The sequence below is a fragment of the Anolis carolinensis genome, chromosome 2 (assembly GCF_035594765.1).
Source record: "Anolis carolinensis isolate JA03-04 chromosome 2, rAnoCar3.1.pri, whole genome shotgun sequence".
Lineage (NCBI taxonomy): Eukaryota > Metazoa > Chordata > Lepidosauria > Squamata > Dactyloidae > Anolis > Anolis carolinensis.
The window spans coordinates 30,574,181-30,595,697 of NC_085842.1; the positions used below are offsets into that span (position 1 = coordinate 30,574,181).

The 21,517-nt window shown below is 40.4% G+C and overlaps 1 protein-coding gene across 1 annotated transcript in view; it reads left to right on the plus strand.

The window, feature by feature from the left end:
* gnl1 (G protein nucleolar 1 (putative)) overlaps positions 1 to 21,517 on the plus strand; it is a 38,529-nt gene that overhangs the window by 10,132 nt on the left and 6,880 nt on the right. Inside the window, exons 2-6 of the mRNA XM_003217943.4 lie at positions 4,268 to 4,436; positions 12,484 to 12,620; positions 14,355 to 14,506; positions 15,395 to 15,466; positions 18,964 to 19,162. Of these exons, the coding sequence (XP_003217991.1) occupies positions 4,268 to 4,436; positions 12,484 to 12,620; positions 14,355 to 14,506; positions 15,395 to 15,466; positions 18,964 to 19,162 (729 nt within the window). The remainder of the gene's footprint in view (positions 1 to 4,267; positions 4,437 to 12,483; positions 12,621 to 14,354; positions 14,507 to 15,394; positions 15,467 to 18,963; positions 19,163 to 21,517) is intronic.

A 21,517-nucleotide genomic window follows, 5' to 3' on the forward strand; every position in this document is an offset into this window, starting at 1 on the left:
CAGGTCCTGAACCGATGCTTGGCAGTTGTGATGGTCTGGATGAGAATGAACAAATTGAAATTGAATCCAGACAAGACAGAGGTACTCCTGGTCAGTCACAAGGCCAAACAGGATATAGGGTTACAGCCTGTGTTGAACAGGCTTACTCTCCCCCTGAAGATGCAGGTTCGCAGTTTGGTAGTGATCCTGGACTCATCTCTGAGCCTGGAACCCCAGGTCTTGGCGGATGCTAGGGGAGCTTTTGCAGAATTAAAACTTATGTGCCAGTTGCTCCTGAACCTGGGAAAGTCAGACTTGGCTATGGTGGTACACGTTCTTGTTACATGCCGTATGGATTACTACAGTGTGCTCTATGTAGGGTTGCCTTTGAAGACTGTTCAGAAGCTTCAATTGGTCCAATGGGCAGCAGCCAGGTTGCTCACTGGAGTGGAGTACAGGGAGCGTACTCCCCTGTTGTGCCAGCTCCATGGCTACCAGTCTGTTACCGAGCATAGAATCATAGAATTGTAGAGTTGGAAGAGACCTCACGGGCCATCCAGTCCAACCCTTTGGGTGAGAAGGGTGGGATAGAAATGATGGAAATAAATAAATAGTCTCCAAAGAAGGAGGCACAGTTCAAAGTGCTGGCTTTAGCCTATAAAGCCCTAAATGGTTCCAGCCCAGCTTACCTGTTGGAACGTATCTTCCTCTATGAACCACTTCAGAGATTAAGATTGTCTGGGGAGGCCCTGCTCTCAGTCCCGTCATCTTCGCAAGCATAAGAGACAAGGCCTTCTCAGTGGTGGCCCCTCAGCTGTGGAACTGTGGGGCCGGGCTGTGGCGCAGCTGTTGAGCAGCTGCCTTAAATCACTCTGACCATGAGGTCATGAGTTCGAGGCCAGCCCGTGGCGGGGTGAGCACCCGTCAATTAAAAATAAAAAATAGCCCCTGCTCGTTGCTGACCTAGCAACCCGAAAGATAGTTGCATCTATCAAGTAGGAGATAAGGTACCACTAAAGTGGGGAGGCAAGATTAACTAATTTACGACCTGGAATGAGGAAGTGAGGAAGTGCCGTCAGTGTGGATGATGAAGCAGCTGCTCCCCCCTGTGGCCAGAATCGAACATCCCCTCAGAAGAAGGTTAACTTGCCTCTGCGTGTGTCTTTCAGTCTCTGTTTGATGTGTTTATGGGCATTGAATGTTTGCCCTATGTGTGTTATAATGTGATCCGCCCTGAGTCCCCTTCGGGGTGAGAAGGGCGGAATATAAATACTGTAAATAAATAAATAAATAAAATAAACTCCCTCCTTAGCAACATTAGATCTGCTTCTTCCTTCCTAGCCTTCAGAAGGAAAGTAAAAAAAACTGGCTCTTGGATCAAGCTTTCAGAGAATAGCACAGTTCAATAATATATTTGGAATATGTGCAATGACTATGGAACAGACTTAGACTATGATTTCTGGATAGCGTAATTTTAATATTGAATGCAATGTTTTAAAATGTTTAATATATACTAATTTTAATTCAATTTATTTTAAGCTTAATGTTTGTATGTGTCTAAGGCATTGAATAATTGCCATATGTAAGTCGCCTTGAGTCCCCTTCGGGGTAGAAAAAGGCGGGGTAGAAACAGGGTAAATAAATAAATAATAATAGAGTGTTGGCTGCAGTGTGTAGCGTGTCATGCAGACATAGCGAGGAACCTCTGGGTCTGTGTGAAAAAAGCAATAAATCATATATTTTAAAAAACATAAATAAAAGGTTTTCGTGAGATATGTTGTGTCTCCATACATCTTGTTATTACCATTTATGTATATGTCTGTATCTTTTACAAGGGTTAAATCTCCGGTTAACTATTAAAACTCAATTATTGTGTCTTCAAAAGATGCATGTCTAAAAAGTGTGTCACCAACATGAAATGTTCGGAAAACCTTGCCATAGTGTGTGCCTGTTGCAATTATTTCCTGCAGAAAGAAGATCCTTTTCCTGGCTCCTTCCAAGGTCAAACTGCAGGCTTTTTGCAGAGCCTTCTGTATAAATCCCCAAAGCCGAAGAAGCCATCCTCTTCTTGCTTACTCCTTATGCCATCTTCCTCCTCCCCTCTAATAGGCCTCTCTCCCTACACAGGAATGAATTCTGGAGTCGCTTGGTCTTCTTAAACACACACCCACAAGCCCTGGATTCTTGCTTTCTCATCCCTCCCTGCTTTAAGCGGTCACGCTGCACACACCAGCCAAAAATGCGGGTAGAGTCCAAATCTTTCCGGTTGACAGTTTTTTTTCTTTACTTCAAACCATGAAGGCCTTCTAGTTTCACACAGTCATGAGTGGAAGCAGTTTCCCTTTTTTTCATACAACAATATCCTCAGTTTGATCCTGCTTTCTTTGAAACTTGAACTGAAATCTAAGAGTTTTACGTTTTCAAGTTTTTCCAAAACTTCCAAAACTTGTCAGTGGGGCTTTTGGTACCTGCTGTAGCAGTGCTTTCCAGACTCCATATTACGACAGGTTAGCTTAGGCATGAGCAAACTTTGGCCCTCCAGGTGTTTTGGACTTCAACTCCCACAATTCCTGGCTGTTAGGAATTGTGAGAGTTGAAGTCCAGAACACCTGGAGGGCCACAGTTTGCCAATGCTTGGGTTAGTTTTATTGTGTAAATGTGTTGCACGAACGTAATGAGGACCCTCTTGAGTCTATGTGAATGAAAGGTTTTCATTCATTTCATTATTGAAGTTTATGTATGTGTCTATATATCTTATAAAGGGTTGGTTTAACATTTGGTTTGCTAATAAAACTGAATTACTGTGTAGCGAAATGTTGCATGTCTAAAAAGGTGTATCACCAACAAACTATTTGAAAGCTCAGTTCTGTAGTTTGGTTCCAGGGCCTCCCATGGAAACCAAACTCCGTGGATGCTCAAGTCCCATAAGGTGTCATGGTAAAATGGTGTCCCTTGTATACATCACAAAATCAAGGTTTCCTTTTGGGATTTTTTTTATTCAAGCTGTTATTGGTTGATGTTATTGGTTATTGGAGTCTGTTGATGCATAATCTGTAGACTCTAGACAGCCAAATGTACATTCAGACATCATATTTAAATTATATTTTGACATGCTATATCTGTATGTGTGTGAGGGTACCAAGCTTCCTTTTGGGCTTGCATGTCCCTCTTTTTTTAAAAAAAACTCCTGTATAGCCAGAAGACATTATTTGAAAACGTTTGGTTTGTGTTAGACATGGTTTATTGTTTTTAAGATTTAGTTTTAACCCCCACCTCCAGCAATTATACTACAAATGTTTCATTTTTTAATTTGAGTAGAATACAATACAAGAAGACAGAGCTTTCCAAACTGTGTGTGGTAACTCTTTAGTGTGTTGACTGCAGTGTGTAGGTATGTTGCGTGAACGCTATGGAAAATCTCGTTGTCTATTTTTAAAAATATAAACAAAAGGCTTTCATGGGATATGTTGTGTTCCCATGTATTTCATTATTACAATTTATGTATATGTACATATCTTTTACAAGGGGTTGGTTTAACCTTTGGTTTGCTAATACAACTGAGTTAGTATGTCGCAAAATGATGCATGTCTAAAAAGCGTGTCAGCAACATTAAATGTTTGGAAAGCTCTGCAATGGTATTATCGTCCCCAAATCCACCCTTAGACTTCCCATTCCTTGGATAGGAGAAATATCTTCTCTAAACATATATGATGTGCATCTTCCTAGATTACAAACCTAACTAAGACCCTCTATCTAAACTTCTACATAATCTACATAAAATCAAGATGTGATTTCTTTCTGCTTTTAAGCTATTCAAAATTCCCAATCCATAATTGTGTATAGTTATCTTTTTTTATAACATGTAACAGTGATTCCCAATGTTTTCCGAAGTTGTTTTGACTTTTTCCTCTGGCATCTTACATCACATAGAACAACAAACAGTTTAGCACCAGCTGTGGTTAGAATCAATCAAAACACTTTCAAAACATAGTTCCTGAAGCTGACTTGCTTAACCAAACCTTAGTATTAAATATAGTTTCCAATTCGGACAACATGCACATGAAAAGTCTGGTTAACTGAAAAATTCCAAGGTCTTCCTCTTGGTCATGGGTTGAGGGAAAAATGTGACGGAGAAATATGCTGATTTATTATAGGAATGGGGAACTTTTTCATTGTGAAGGTCAAATTTTAATTTAAGAAGGGTTGTGGGAATGGACACACCCAACCGATCATTCTCTACTTCCTGAAGTCAAATTGTCGCTTTGTTTTTCCCTTTGCTTCCCTCCAGGCTTCCAAGATGGTGTGCGGTCGAGTTCAAACAGCCGGAGTGGTAGCCATGATAGGCATGAAGAGCACACGGACACATCCGACAGCGAGTCGTTCTCTCTACAGGTCCGCAGGATCAACCAGCAGCCTCAGATCCGCAAGCCAGGAGAACAGGGCTATGATCCCAACAGGTAATTCAGGGAATTTATCTGCATTTGATTGAGGAGAGTACCAAAGGCAGAGGAGGAAAATTGGGCAGCCTTCCAGATGTTGTTGTACTGTAACTTACTGTATTTATGTCTAGGATAGTCACTGGTGAAGAATGCTGGGTGTTGAAGTTCAGACACATCTGGAGTGTTACTTAGCATCCACCCTGACCTGAGATCAGGGTGGACATCCTTATTAGGATGGATGCTGGGCCTGATTCATCTGTAAATGACATCAAGAAGCCTAGTCTCATCCCTTGATGTTATATCTTTGGTTGAAGTGCTAGATGTTACTTTCTTCCCCGGTGTTTCAGTAGGGTATCCAGATTTTCCATTCCTTTCTCATGTTTTCTTTTTGTTGGTATCATAGAATCTAATTTCTCAAGTTACTTGATCATTCAAATCTTTTCAAACTATTTAATTGTTTATTAATTTATTGGATGTATAAACCATTCTGCACTGGAGATTTAGGAGTAGACGTCATTGGATTAAAACCAGCAATTACAAAAAATTATAAAAGAGACAAATATGCTAATAAACCAGTGACTTATAAGTCTTAGTCAGAAGAATGAAAACAGTATAGGTGCACAACCAATTTCAAGGCAGAGCATGGGACTTTGGGCATGCTCTTGGTGGAGATCTCAGGTCCATGGGGAACAACTATGAGAGTTTCCTCAGAAGATGTTAGTTATCTGGCAGGATGAGAAGGGAGAAGGCATGTCCTCAAGTATCCTGATCCTCAACTGTTTATGGATCGGTACACCATTGCCAAATCTTGTGCAAGTGTTACATGCTGATGAGCAGCGGTTACAGAAGGCCACATTCAGAACTAGCTTCATCTTCAGGACTGGTCTCAGGGAGAGCCTTAGACAGCACATTACCGTAATCCAGTCTTGACAGTTCCAGTAGTTGCAACGATATCCTTCTCCAGATGTGTTAGTAGTCAGAGGGAGCCAGAAAAAAAACATTCTTAGTTACCTGGTAATGATGGATTGAGGAGTATCCCCAGGTTGTGAATTTGCTCTCTCGGAGGAAGTGGAAGTAAGTAAGTAAGTAAAAGTTTATTTATATACCGCCCTCTCTCCCAAAAGGGACTCAGGGCGGTTTCCAATATAATATCAGCATAAAACATTGTACAGTAAAACACCGAAAACACTATAAAACGCTATAAAAATACAAAAAAAAACCCCACATAACAATTGACTAAGACAATCACATAAACAGGAGCAGTATAATCACTCAAATATAATATAAATCACAGAAGAAGAAAAACAAAAAAAATACTGGGATGGAGGAGAGGATGGCCTGGAGGGGCCACTATAATAATAATAATAATAATAATAATAATAATAATAATAATAATAATAATAATAAAAAATTTATTCTTATATCCTGCCCCATCTCCCCGAAGAGACTCGGGGCAGCTCACAGCAATAATAAAAACAGTGACAAATTACACATTGTAAAATCAAACATGAAAAGCAGTCATACAATCAATACATACATCACATGTTAAAAACAAGGAGCTAAACAATTCTAGGCCGAAATAGAGGGCTACATGGAGAAGGTAGCTTTGTGGCAGAAGTCCTCAGCAAGGTATCAATAATCATGGGAAAACATTCTCTAATTAAATGGGCAGACAAATCAACCCCAAAAATTAATCGTCGCTAGAACTAAAGTGCAATGTGATATTCTCAGATGCTTTGGGGCAGAGGAATAAGGTGCAGTGTTTCAAGTCAAAGAGATGGCCTGTGCAACTACTTTAGCTATGGGCTCGGTTATCCAAAGGTGCAGCGGAAGAGCCAGGTTTTGAGCAGCTTTTTGAAGGAAGCCAGAGTGGGTGGTTGCTGGATCTCCTCCGGAAGGGAATTCCAGATCCGGGGAGCAACAATAGAAAAGGCCCGCACATGGGTGGTTCTCATGTCAGTGAGGTGATGAATCCAGTTTGAGTTTTACTCCAGATTTAACAGCAGTATCCAATGTGCTCAACCTATGGAGGCTCTGCACTTTGAAGTGTGTAGATCACTTTCATGACATTGATAGTCATCTGACATTCCATGTATGTCCTGATTTGATGACTCACTCATTCACTCCTTCTTTCATTATCTGTCGGTGGTACATAAGAAAGGATCTAAGCTGGGGCTTACTCATTGTGAGTGAGGTGCAATTTATGTGGCCAGAAAGCGCTGAACCTCAATAGCTTAGATGTGATAACTTCCGTTTGTGACACAGTGATGTAGAATGAGTCACCCGTTTTTCTGTTTCCTAGAATTCTCTGCAGCTAATTGTTCGTTCCATTTTTGTCAGTATGGTTCTCACTCTTGCAACTACATAACTCTTAAGAAAAAGAGAGGAGCAATGTTAAAAGAAGTTTTTCATGTGCCTAAGAAAGAACTTGAGGTGAAGACCGTGTGGAAATTTATATTCCACCTTGTGAATATTATCACATTAGGAGGTACAGTCAACCCTCCACATTTGTAAGTTTTATGGTTTTGATTACTCAAAGATTTGATTAAAATGCTCTCTTTAGAAATCTATAGGTTCTCCACTGTGAGATATGTTCTGTGAGTAAAAAATGCAGTGGGTTTTTTTGTTCATGGATTTTCATTTTCGCAAGCTTCTTGTATTTCTAATCCCAGGAAACCTGGAAGGGAGCAGCTCCTGTTTTTCCCCACCAAGCTTGTGTCCACCATTAAGAAAATAACTATAAACATTGTCATATCATTCTCCTTTCATTGCGGTGGTGCAATGGGTATAATCCTTGTGCTGGCTAGACTTCTGACCTGAAGGTAGGGTTGCTGACCTGAAGGTTGCCAGCTCGAATCCATGAGATGGGGTGAGCTCTTGTCTGTCAGCTCTAGCTTGGGGGATATGAGAGAAGCCTCCCAGCAGGATGGTAATGCATCCAGGCATCCCCTGGCCAACGTCTCTGTAGATGGCCAATTCTCTCACACCAGAAGCGACTTGCAGTATGTTCTCAAGTTGCTTCTGACACAATTAGAAAATCATTCTCCTTCTGTGGAGCTAATCTTCTTATAGGTAAAGGTTGCTAAAACATTAAAGAAGCCAGTTCTATCCACTGGTAGCTGTGTCTAATAGCATCAGATTTTGTTCATGTAAATACAAGGTTGTTGTTTTCCTTCTCTTCCTCCTTTTATTTATATCCCACTTTCCTCTTCTAAAGAACATCAAAGTAGATGTTTTTCTTTTGGATCTCAGAGTCAAACTCAGGGATTTAGTTCACAGTTTTCCAATCAAATCATTAGACCTTACTCTGGTGTCAAATAGGAATAATATCCAGGATGCTGGGCTTCAACTACAGGCAGTCCCAGAGTCTCAAACATCCGAAGTGAGAGAAATCTTCCCTTGGAAGGGAAATTCACTTCTGGAAGAGTAATCACGGGGGAAAGGTGTCTCTACGGAAGCTTTGTCTCCAGTCCTTGTTTCCACAAAAGGGCGAATTTTCCAAAATCTAATTCTCACAGGAACAGAAAGTGAGGTGAAAGGCAGCAAAAACTAGCACCGCAGGGATATAAATCCTTCCCTATGCCACCCAAAGCTAAGAAATATTTGTTTTTGGGTGGAGTTACACTTCAAAGTGCACCTGTTCTGACTTACAAACAAATCCAGCTTAAGAACAAACTTACAGAAATGATCTTACTGATAACTTGGGGACTGCCTTTATTCTAAACACAAGATTCTGTTGCTCTTATAGAGACAGAAGGGGCACTGCTATGTAATCAAACTGGATTTTTCTCTCCAAACGTATTGACAACACTTAGCAAAGGATATAGGAAACTGAAATCAAGTTTCACACAACCAACAAACTATCTACAGACCCACTAGGAAAATCCGACAAATGTTACATTCAGCAAAGGACAAGGGAGACCCTATCACCTCTGAAGGAGTTTCCCATATACCATGCAGCTGTGGACAAGTCTCCATCGGGATCACCAAACGCAGCAGCATTGCCCAGATGCGAATCAAGGAACATGAAAGGCATTGCAGACTAACTCAACCAGAGAAGTCAGCCATAGCAGAGCACTTGATGAACCAACCTGGACACAGAATAGTATTTGAGAACACAGAAATGCTGGACCACTCTAACAACCACCATGTCAGACTACACAGAGAAGCCACTGAACTCGACAAACATGTGGACAGTTTCAACAGAAAGGAGGAAACCATGTAAATGAACAAAATCTGGCTACTAGTATTAAAAACCTCTAAAATCAGGATAGTAAATATAGAGGAACACTAAAAAAACAGGGGAATTCCAGACAGGAAACAATCAGGGACAGTAACACATCCCAACAAAGGATTCCCCCAGGCAGGAAGCAATCATGCTTTGAAACTGCAAGGCTATTCACTGCTAATCATGCTGGCCAATTGCAACATTTACACTTGCCTCCAACAGACATGAGTTCTTTCTCCTCCCTGGACATTCCAAAGATATGTAAATCTCACTTGCCTAGTTTTCAACAGACCTCACAACCTCTGAGGATGTCTGCCGTAGATGTGGGCAAACCATCAGAAGAGAATGCTTCTGGAACATGGCCGTATAGCCCAAAAAACTCACAGCAACCCAGTGATTCTGGTCATGAAAGTCTTTGACAAGACATGGAATCAAGTCCATCTGCTATTTCTTACTTTGACCTACTGTGAAAGCATCCTATTGGGATTGGGCATGTCTGAGTGTTTCTTTTGCCACACTGAAACTAGTTTGACAACTTCAGCTCAAAGTTCCTGTGGAAAACAAAATCCAGACCTGTCACATTGCTAAGATGTCTTGGTAGGGTTTTAAGTGTTTACTGACTCTTGTCAGAGACACTTTGTTCTGTTTTCCAGGTTGTATGGATCATAGGAGATACATCAAGCCAGGTTCCATCAGGAAGGCTAAAAATTCTGATCTTGCCTGTGGTTCACAAGTTTCTTTTAGCCATTGGTTTTGCCATGTCATGTCATGAAATGCTTCATTCCATGTTGTTTTCCTCCCACTCGGGATAGGGATTAACAATTTATTCAGGCAACTGTTTCATTGTCTGAGATATCTGAGGAAGCATCTACACTGTAAACTTAATGCAGTTTGATACCACTTTAACTGCCATGGCTCGATGCTATGGAATCCTGGGATTTGTAGTTTTGTGAACCACAGCACTCTTTGGCAAAGATGGTTAAGGGCCTTTTAAAACTACAAATCCCAGGATTCCATAGCATTGAGCCCTGTCTTTTAAGGTGGGGTCAATCTACATTTATCGTACAGATTTGTATTTTTACTATAAACCACTTCTTCCCATTCCATGAAGGATAGAAAAAGATGATGCTTCTAGGAATATGTGGAAAAGTTGAGGCATTTAGTCATACTGCATGATGGGCAGTAAAGTGTCCCTTGGGGGAGAAAAGACAGAAATAACAGTGTTTTCTAACCTGTATCCTATTCCATAATTTCATTGCACCTTTACATGTTAAATATTTGCCATGTCAATGCATTTTGTTCTCCTTTACATTTTTAACTGTTTGTGGTTTAAAAGTATTTTTTAAAGAGCAATGTTTATTCTGCTTTTATTCATGTACTTAGTGTTTTAAATCTTAAATCTTTTCACCTTTTGTACATTGCCTTCAAACCATGAGAGGCATTAGTCAAAAGCCATGGATAAATAAATAGTTGCAGAGAAGCGTGTAGTGGTAAGCCAGGTGGCTGAGAGCACATAATCAGTCAAGATTTCTGGCTAATCCTGATTTACCTGGAGTGAGCTGCATATTCGTACATTCAGCCCATTCAGTTCTCTCACTCATCCAAGCAGGTAAACAAACTAGCAATAGATGTAATTTCTGTCCAAATCTGGGATCTTAGTTTGCAGTTAAGAGCCAGCTCTGGAGATCAGAGTTTGAATCTCCATTTAGCCATGGAAACCCAGTAGTTGTTATTATTATCATGTTTATTTATGCCACACTTTCTCCCCGTGGGGACTCAAGGCCGCTAAGCACTCCACTGGTTGACTTTAGGCAAGTCACACTCTCTCAGCCTCATAATAGTAATAGTAATAACAACAATAACAACAACAACAATTTTATTCTTGTACCCCGCCTTCATCTCCCCGAAGGGACTCGGGAGAGGGGGGGGCTTACATGGGGACGAGGCCAGCAACAACATAATTTTACATACAATCAGTAATTTAAAACAATGTAACAATATAAATATAAACAACATAACACGACCATTACTTTAAAAACCTGAACATCAATTTCTACACATACAGAGGGTGACTGGTGCAAAATCTCTGAGATTGGTCCATGAATAGAATCAGGACGAGCAGGAGAAGAGCGAAGGAACCGTCGAATTAAAATATCAAAACATAGAGAGTGAGGGACAATGATATAGTGCAGTACGGGTTTGTAAATAGTTACAGTGTCATAGAGTTGTTTATCACATTGTCTGAATACAGGTAGATTTTTGTTTTGTTTTTTTAAATCATGACTTAGTTGTCTTAATTCTCTTTCCCTATACAATGAATAAAGCAAGGGTAAACTGTATTGAAACAAATAATGCCAGGAAACCCCAATAATAGGTTCACCTTAAGGTTCTATAAGACGAAAATGAGTTAAAGGCACATAGCTTGTTTATCAGCAAAATCAAACGAAGACTCCACTCACAGGATTTGTGTAGGATGTTGGGTTGCCTTAATCCGTTCGGAGGTCCTCTATGGCTAATTGTAATATGGTAAGAAAGAGAGAGATGGGTTAGATTTCCAGCTAAAAATTCCTGATGTGACTCTCTCCTCAGTTGTCAGTCTAGTTGAATTACTTTATTTATATTCCGCTCTATCTCCCTGAGGGGATTCAGCGCTTATTACAGAACACACATATGGCAAGCATTCAATGCTTTTATACAATTAATAAGAACAAATAATACACAGACAGAGGTAAAGGCATTTCCCATCTTATTACCAGCATCTTGGAGGATGTGCTTGACTCCGGCCATGGGGGGGAAGGGGGGGGGTGCTGCCACGCCATCTTCCATGCTGAGTAGCCTTGTCATTCTTAGACGTCTTCTCGATCAATGTCCTCAAGGGCACCTTTATTACCTCCCTGCTAAAAGCGGTGCCTATTTATCTACTCATCTTTCTGCTTTCGATCTGCGAGGTTGGTAGGGAGCTGAGGCTAATGCTGGGTGCTCACCCTGACCCATGCTCAAACTGCCGACCTTTCGATCAGCAGGATTTTTCTGCAGCTAGCGGTTTAGCCCGCTGTGTTAAGCCTGGCCCCATTAAAATCTAATATTCAGTTGCATACAGAAACTTTGCATTTTATAGTTGCATACCAGACACATTTTATACTTACCTTGTAGATGTTTTTAAAACATCACCGTCGTCGTCATCATCATCATCATAATCATAGGTAATTCCACATGACCGAGAATGATTGTTTTCCAAGGGTAGAGTCTTGGTGGTGGGTCCATAAATGATTACAGAGACCTATTCTGAATCCGCATGGTCTTTCACAGTGAGGATATACATATCCAGATGGAAGACGGTCCCAAAAAGGATTTGCCTGATGCATCTTCTTCTTGTCACATTTCTGTCTTATGCCCTCTGTTTGTGCCTATCTTTCTCATGCAATACAAAGAACTTGGACAATCAGGAATCATAGTTAACATTGCTTCTGGTTTCTGAGTAGATACTGTTGCATTGTCACGGAGGGACTCTAATTTTCCAGATGTGTTTGAATTATACCTCTATTATCCAATAATTGGTCAGTCTCGTAGCAACAATTGATGTTTCTTCTGAATGATACTCGTTCTCCATCCCACTACGATCCTGTGATTCTCCATCCCAATAATTATCTATCCCACTATGATCCTGAAATTAACCTACATGTGTCTAGTATTGCCTATTTTGAACTTACTTTTCTCTCGAGACCCAAAGTGGCTAGTTCTAGAGTTGAGATGGGAGGCCAAGCTGCATGTTTCAGCCAAATATGCTTCCATTTTATAATCCCTACCTAATTTCCCTTGTTCTTCTCCTTCTGTCAGATACCGGCTGCACTTTGATCGGGACAGCAAAGAAGAAATAGAGCGGAGAAAAAAGATTGCCAGGGAAAAGATTTTGGAGCCCGTGCCAGAAGCTGAGACAGAAGTAGACATAGAAGATATTTACAAAACTGGCTCAGGTAAACCGTGGTGATCCAGGAAAAGTAGCTTAGTGGATGGATGATGCAGAAGAGTGTTCTGGAAAGCACAATTTGTATGTGATTGTCTGTGTGTGTGTGGGGGGGCGGACGGGCTAGGTACTGTATGAAGTCTCAACAGTCAACTTATTGCAGAACATATTGCAAAAATTGTCTATAGAGCAGGCCTGGGCCAACTTGGTCCCTCCGGGTGTTTTGGATTTCAATTCTCACCAGTCCTCACAGCTTCAAGCCCCTTCAGGAAGGGGCCTGAGGCTGTAAGGAATGGTGGGAGTTGAAGAACAAAACACTTGGAGGACCCAAGTTTGCCCATGCCTTCTACAGAGCCTTGCTGGAGGTCCCTAGACATTCCTAGAGATAATAATTGTCTAGAAATCTCATATGCCTTCCAGCACAATTCTGTGGCCAAATTCTGACAAAGCTGTTCCTAGAGTTGTGCTGGAAGACCTAGAGATTCCTAGGCAGGTGTTGTCACATTTCTTTTTTAAAAACATGTTTTGAAATTTGCTGGGGTTTTTTCACTTTCATGGGGATCCTGCACCCCCTAATCGCAGTGAATGTGGAATACTGACTGTATCTTCCTTTGTGTCCCCTCTTGCTAATGTTATGCCATGTGGAGCTATGGACGATATTCTATTTAACCACTTTTGTATGTATCATTCTTTATAAAGTTTTCCATGCTACCATATGATTATACGAGTGGTCCTCAACCATTTTTTGACATTAGTACCAAAACAGTTACGAATCAGTTTTTGGTCAACTTTAGATTCGGTTTGGTTATTTGGGGTGCTAAGTCAGAAAACTGCATTGGATAGACCACATCAGCTCTAGTTTCTGATAGAAAACCATCCAATAGTTGCCATCTGCTCACCCACAGAAAACCATATTTAATAATAATAAAGAGCTGATGTGGTCTGTCCAATGCAATTTTCTGAATCAGCACCCCAAATAACTCCAGGAACAGGCCTAAAATGTAGACACCAAGGCGCCCCCATTCCCAGGCACCACATGGAATGGCTCCACTCAGGGGGAGGGAGGGGGAGGAGGAGGAGAAACAGCAGTCAGGAGCCTTGTCACACCTGTAGTCAGCCTCTCCCCTCCCGACATCTCCATTGTCTCGACACTAGGTTTCGCAAGACCAGTCGCTCTCATTGCAATGGTGTAGTAACTGTGAGGCCACGGACCATATTTTAGTTCTTGAGGACCACTGATGGTCTATGGATCACAGGTCGGGAACCACTGATGCTTACAGAAACACGTATGAAGGATTTATGTGAAGTGCAGAATTATATCTTTCTGTCTGCATGTATGCCAAGGAAAGCAGGCATGGGAGGATTGTTCAGAAATAAGGAAGGTGCCTGCGAAACCATCTGTCAAATCAATAGCAATGTGGTGTGGGAGGCATTGGGGAAACATCTCGGTTCCCCAGAACACCTTGTCACTGACCTCAAAGTAGTTATTGTAGAGGACCAGATATGCATCGAAAGGAGGTTCAGTGTGCTGAAATACAATCCTTTTGAGTGTCACAGGACTCTCTTGGGTTCCTTTGACCTTGTTATTGCTTTACAGTGCAATGAAAGTTCAAAGGAGGTAAAGTGAGAAACATTTGACAAGGAGCAACTAAGGGACTTTTACACTAGCATAGTGCAAAATTGGGATTCTAGTGAAGTTTTGTCTATATATCCCAACTGGTCCTTACTTTCTCTTCTCTCTCAGTATTGGATTTTCCAAAACGTCCACCCTGGAGTTACCAGATGACCAAGGAGCAGCTTTTGGCTCGAGAGGAGAAATGCTTCCGGGATTATCTAGAGAATATCTACACTACATTCCAGCCAAGCCAGCTAAGTTACTTTGAGCACAATCTGGAGGTGAGCCTTTCAAAGTTTCAAGGGAAAGCTTGGGTTTCAGGTGGTGTGGTGTTCTTCTGATCAGTCCACTTTTTAGCCCACTTTCATCAATCTCTGATACATACAAAATGTGACTTTGCATGTTTGTTTCCAAAATAAAATCTTAATGTCTTTGCAATTTATATTGTGGGGATACCAGTTCTGATCTCAAGCTTTGTGAAAGGTGTAGATACGTTAAAAAGGCTGAAGAGGCCCAAGCTAAAACAGAGTGGATGATTCAGTTTCTTAGAATCATAGAATCGTAAAGTTGAAAGATACTCCCAAGGGCCATCCAGTCCAGCCCTATTCTGCCATGCTGGAAAACACAATCAAAGCACTCCCAACAGATGGCCATCTAGCCTGCTTGAAAACCTCCAAAGAAGGAGACTCTACCACACTCCTGGACAGCATATTCCATTGCCAAACAGCTCTCACCATCAGGAAGTTCTTACTATTGTTTAGGTGAAATTTCTATTCCTGCAATTTGAATCCACTGCTCCATGTCCTAGACTCCAAAGCAGCAGAAAACAAGCTTTTCCCCTCTTCATTTTCTAGTTTTTTAGTAACTCAAAATTTCAGAAATACATTTTTTGCATGTTAAAAAGGAGCAGGCAAAGTGACCAAGGGAATGCAAACATAGCAAACACAAGAGTTCTAGGTGTGCAATGTTTTTCACTGTCTGCAACACTACAAATTCGGTGGGGTATACAATAATTATTATTTGGGGCAGCAGAGCCCTTATTTCCCACTTTCATAACCATTGTGAACCACTGCTTTCAGAATCCCTGAGCCAGCACTGATGAATAAATTTAGTGACTGACGGGCACAATGGCACAGAGATCTTTTCTAATCTTCTGTTTTTTCATACAGACCTGGAGGCAGCTGTGGCGAGTATTGGAGATGTCGGACATCGTGTTGCTCATTACAGACATCCGGCACCCGGTAAGGGCTCCCTGTTGATGATTTGACTGCCAGTTCTTGCTGGCTTCTGTTCATGCAGACTGTTGGCTCAGTTTAAGAAACCCTTTCATGTGCTTTGACTCACCAAGCAGGAAGCCTTTATGTACTCCTTTCAAGAACTCAAGCAGAAAACACATTCTATGATATCGTCTAGTTATTTCACAGAGGGTGGTGCATTTTATATGCAGCTCTTGAGTGAAGTGTATTCAGTAGTAACTAAAGCCAAAGAAATCTCTCTTCATACCTATCTTGTGCATGGCTTGAGGATGGTACTTGTTTGGACTATATCTCCCAAAATCCCCAGAGTTTATTCTGGCTGTATAGTTTGGATATTGTAGTCCAAACAAGTATCTTTTCAAAGCTGTGTTCCTAGGATAAGAGTTTTATATGAATTCCTAGAACAATTCACATGGAATAATATATAATCCAGTAGTTGCTGTTTTAAAACACTGATGGCTGATTTTATTCTGGCAATTTAGAATGTATTTTTTAAAAAATTATACTCAGTTGCTGTTCTCATCTGTGATCGCTGGTTTGTGTGTTGTATGTTCTCCCTGGCTTTTAAAGTTTCATTCATCCTCTCACAGCCTCTATTCACCTACAGCAGTGGTTCTTAACCTGCGGATCCCCAGGTGTTTTGGCCCACAACTCCCAGATATCCCAGCCAGTTTACCAGCTGTTAGGATTTCTGGAAGTTGAAGGCCAAAATATCTGGGGACCCACAGGTTGAGAACCACTGACCTAGAGATAGAAAACAGCATTATAGTGACACCTGGTGATAGAACGAAACATTACGCTTTAAGAAATATTTTTATTTTGAAATCCATTAATAGTAGCACAGAAAAAGAAATACAGAAAGAAGATAAAAAGGGGATGGGAGAGGAAATAATAGAAGAGACAAAAATGCAGTAAGATAAAGGTGACATTCCCTATTCTTTTCAGCAGATTATAAACATATAATCAGTTTATAGCACTCTCATTTTATAGCTACTGTCCTCTCTAAAAAATGTATATACTAATACTCAAAATCCAAATTTATAAAAAAAATTATAATTGTTTTCTACAAACATCGAGTAAGGTGTTTGTAATTTTATCAAATCAAACTATTAGTCTTATTACTTTCATTAACTAACATATTTAATCAAAAAGCTAAATCTATTTTTAGAGGCCATCTGTCATAAGAAATGTAAAATAATAAGTTCTTTCTTTTTTGTAAATAGACAACCTTCCCCGATTTTTCTAACTCTTTCTCATTATCTACTGTTCCAACATGGATATCAACTAGATTTATATATGAGTACAATTAATCTTTTCTAATATATATCCAACTTATCTCATATATACCTATCTAATTTAGCATCTTTTTCAAAGTGTTTTTTCAAACTGAATATGATATAAATACATTTATAATTTTCAAGGGTTAATGTTGCTAAACTCTTCATCCATTTACTACGCCATGCAGCTAAGCTTTTTACATATGCAGGATATTCTTAAAGTAGTCCTTCCAATTTCTCTTAATACTTAGTTCAAAAAGCAGGCAATATCAGCACATTCACTGATTATAATTTCTTTAATTATAATCAGTTAATGTCAGAATAAAAAGATAATTAAAGAAAACCTTGTGGCAGGCTTATTGTTCTTAAATAAACTTTCCTGCTTCTTTTGCATTTGCCTGCTTAGTTTCCATGGTCACAGCACAGGTAGTTAGATTTTTTGGGAGGGGGTTGTGAGTAACCCCCCCCCCCCTTCTACTTCTAGATCCAGGGAGAAATCCACTGGCTGGAACTTGCCTCCGTAATTCCTTCTCATAGAGCTTCTGGGAGCAGCTTTGGCCAACCATTGCCATCATCTGGAAGTCACATTACCATACATTATTGTAGTCTCTAACTAAAGCAGAAATAGACAATCCATGGTCTTCCAAATGTTAAGAGTGCAACTTTATTTCATCATTCAGGGGTTATGAGAGTTGTAATCCAGTTACATCCACAAGACATGGCTTGCATATATTTGAACTGAAGAAAAGCAGAGGATAGCACTTAATGAATTTTATTTTGTAATATATAGGCATTTGCAAACTGTTAAATCTCCCAGGAGGCATCCATATTTCTGTGGACAACTTGGGGCACTCCTTGTGTTGCTTAAGTGCTAGCCACCAATAATAACCAACATGGTCAACAGTAAGGGATGATGGGGTTTCTGCAACAGGGAAATTGGGCAAGCTACCACCTTAGTAGCGTTTAGGAAGAGCCTGAAAACCTGGCTCTTCACATTTTGGATAAGAACTGTCCATCTGCAGGATAAATTTTGTATCAGTGACCGCTTCTTGATCGATTACACTTTTGCATTGTTAATTTTTCTGATATAGCCACAGGGTCCACCCCACTCCAAGGTGCTCTCCCACAATCTTGTAGCACTTTATTAACCACCTCATGTTTACAAAACTCGCTTAGCGCACTTTTGCCTAGTTCATTTTTATGATTCTATTGTTGTGTTTTAATTCATGTTTTACTAATGTTTGCTATTTTATTTTTTTATGTTAATGTTTATTTCTCATTTTGCGTGTGGCTTCTGTTATTTGGTTTGTTTTATGTTTGTTATTGTATTGTCTGGGCTTTGGCCCCATGTAAGCTGCCCCGAGTCCCCTCGGGGAGATGGCGGCGGCGTATAAAAATAAAGTTATTATTATTATTAACATTGGTGGGGGAGGCTACAATACTGGGGGAGATACACCCCAAGCTATCTGATTGGAGAAGTTGGCATCTGCACATTTTGCACTAGACATTTTCAAGGGAGTTGCAGATTTCTCACATAGCCAAGGCCAACTTTGGAATATTAGAAATAATTCTAATGCTATGGTGTCCACTAGCAGACATGCAAGAGAGAAGCAGTAAAAGTACCTTTTCAATGAAATAGAAATGGCCACAGACAACCAAATGTGTGGGCTGGCTGAGTGGGCACCCTGCTCTGATCATATCAATTATGTAGAAAAAATGAAGTAAGTCATACCGTATAGAATCAAAGAGTTGGAAGAGATCACAAGGGCCATCCCTCAGTCTAGACACTACACTCCTATTAATGCAGCCTAGAATCACATTGGTTTTTCTAGCTGCCCACATCACACTATTGACTCATATTCACCTTATGGTCTACTAAAACTTTGAGATCCCTTTCACACTGAGTGTTTTCAAGCCAGGGATCATTTCATTTTTATTGACAAAGTTTAGTACCATACATTTCTCCCTGTTGAAATTCATTTGGTTAGTTTTGGCCCAGCTCTCTAGTCTGTTCAGGTCATTTTAAATTCTAATTCGTTCCTCTGGGGTATTCACTTTCCTCCCAATTTGGTATCCTCTGCAAATTTCATAAGAGTGGCTTCATTTCTGTCATCCAAATCATTGATAAAGATGGTCCTGTTCTCACTCTAGAAATGATTCATATGATGTGGCTGTCTTCTCTCATTTATTATCTTTTCTATCCAGGTCATCAACTTTTCGCCAGCCCTCTATGACTTTGTGACCAAGCAGATGAAGAGAAACCTCATCCTCGTGCTGAACAAGATTGACCTGGCACCCCCAGCCTTGGTGGTGGCCTGGAAGCACTACTTCAAGAGTCGGTTCCCTGAGGTCCACGTGGTTTGCTTCACCTCTTACCCGCAACATGACCAAGATCCCAGCGCAGGTACTTTTTGAAGCCTCATAATTTCTCATGGGTCAACAGTGGGTGCTGACTTCCAATGCAGTTATGTTTGTGCATTAGAGAAAGACTTTTAAAACTTCTTCCACTTGTGATCTCTTTCTGCCTAAGACAATCCCATACCTATATAAAATAGGTGTATAAAAATAAAATATTTCTTTAAAATGAATCGGCATTTTCAACGCTTCCTAAACAGGCTAATTTCCCTTTCTGTGGAGTATAGCTGAAGCATTTTCTACAGAGTCCACTGTAAACACTGCACGTTGTTGCTAACAGAGTTCTGTGAGTGACATTCAAGAACCCTATATTGTTGCCAAATTTTTCATGACCCCAACATTGAGGGTTTGAGATTGGGACCCACAATTTAAAAATCTGTGCATTAGAGGAAGTGTTACAGTGGGATAACATAACATGAACATACATTACTTCTTCTTTCCAAACCTGAATATGGAGGCTGTCTTAAAAGTTTCTGCCTATTGGTAGGTGCCTATTAGTAAACTACTGCAAACAAGTCCCTTCCCACACAACTGGCAAGATCAGGAGTTAATTCTCCTTTTTCTGTAAATCCTGTGCCTAGCCTTTAAAAAAAATGTGTGCCTTATTGTTTTAATACATGGTAAACTATTTTCCGATCATAGTATACAATTTTTTTCAAAGGGAAATAAATAATCCCATCACCATCTGCTCCAGAGCCTGGCCAAAATATTTTGCCGCCTGAGGCAGAGCAGCACATGGCAGCCGCCTCACTCCCATCTAGGTCAAATCTCATAGTATCTAAAGCCATCCAAGTTATTTTGGTACATGAAGCAGAATGTCCCATAAGAGCTTTTCCTAAAACCAAACACACATTAATAACAAATGAAGTAACATTTCCTCTCCTTTCGTGACACCTCATATTTGCTGCCTATGGCCACTCTTTTCCTGTGCCAAATCCTTCTCTTTTTTCAGAGCTTAGATGACTTGTTCCACCTCCCCTGGATGTAAGCCCTGATGCGGTACATTTTGTGGTGGAAGCCGAACGGGCTGCATGAGTTTCATGGCTTCCTTTTTCTAATCTCATTGGATTCTACCATCATGTAAAACAGGATGGAGAACTTTAGGCCTTGAGGCCAAATCCAGGCTTTTTGAGGTCCCAATCCAACAGTCTTAATACTCTTGATGAGCCTTTCTCTTGACATCATTATCATCATTTGGTGATTTCCCAACCTTTATTTGTATAGGTTGACCATCCTCCAAAAAAAAAAAAAAATTGCCCACATGAGTGGCTGAGATACACCAGCTTTTCTTCCAGACGATTCAGTGTACTCCATTTTTGTTTCTTGCACAAAATAATTTAAAATGTTGTTGTTGTTGTTGTTGTTGTTATGTGTTGTCAAAGGCTTTCATGGCCAGAGTAACTGGGTTGTTGTGAGTTTTCCAGACTGTATGGCCATGTCCCAGAGGCATTCTCTCCTGACGTTTTGCCCACATCTATGGCAGGCATCCTCAGAGGTTATGAGGTATGTTGGAAACTAGGCAAAGTGGGATTTATATATCTGTGGAATGTCCAGGGTGAGAGAAAGAACTCTTGTCTGCTTGAGGCTAATCAAGGTGATCAATTGCTACATTCACACTTGCTCAAGCAGACAAGAGTTTTTTCTCCCTGGACATTCTACAGATATATAAACCCATCCTGCTTAGTTTCCAACAGACCTCACAATCTCTGAGGATGCCTGCCAGAGATGTGGGCAAAATGTCAGGAAAGAATGTTTCTGGGAAATGGCCATACAGCCCGGAAAACTCACAGCAACCCATTGTTATTATGTTTATTTATATCCTGCTTTATCCCTCCCAAAGGAGATTTAAAGTGGCTATTACTTCAAGCTAGATGTATAAGGTGTATATGACACATGAATGAATTTTTATTTAGATTTGGGTCCCATCTCCAAGATAGCTTATTATGTTTGTACATGCAAATATACGTATTCTGAAATCTGGGGGGAAATCAGAAATTCAAAACATGTATGGTTCCTAGCATTTTGGATAAGAGATATGCAACATGTACCATATTTTCTCATTCTAGAAGGCTTAAATGCCTCCCTTAGGTTTTAGTAATAATCAGTAAGGGTTTAAAACTAAAATATGCTGGATTCCAATCCCCATTCAAGCATGGAAACCCACTGTGTGACCTTGGGCAAATCACACTGTCCGAATTTCAAGAGGAAGGCAAGGGCACCCCTCCAGCAAATCCTGCCATAAAAACCCGGTGATAAGTTCATCTTAAGGTCATCATTAGTCAGAAATGAAGGCATGTGATTAACAAGGATTGCAAGTTAGAAACATATCAATTTGTTGAAATAA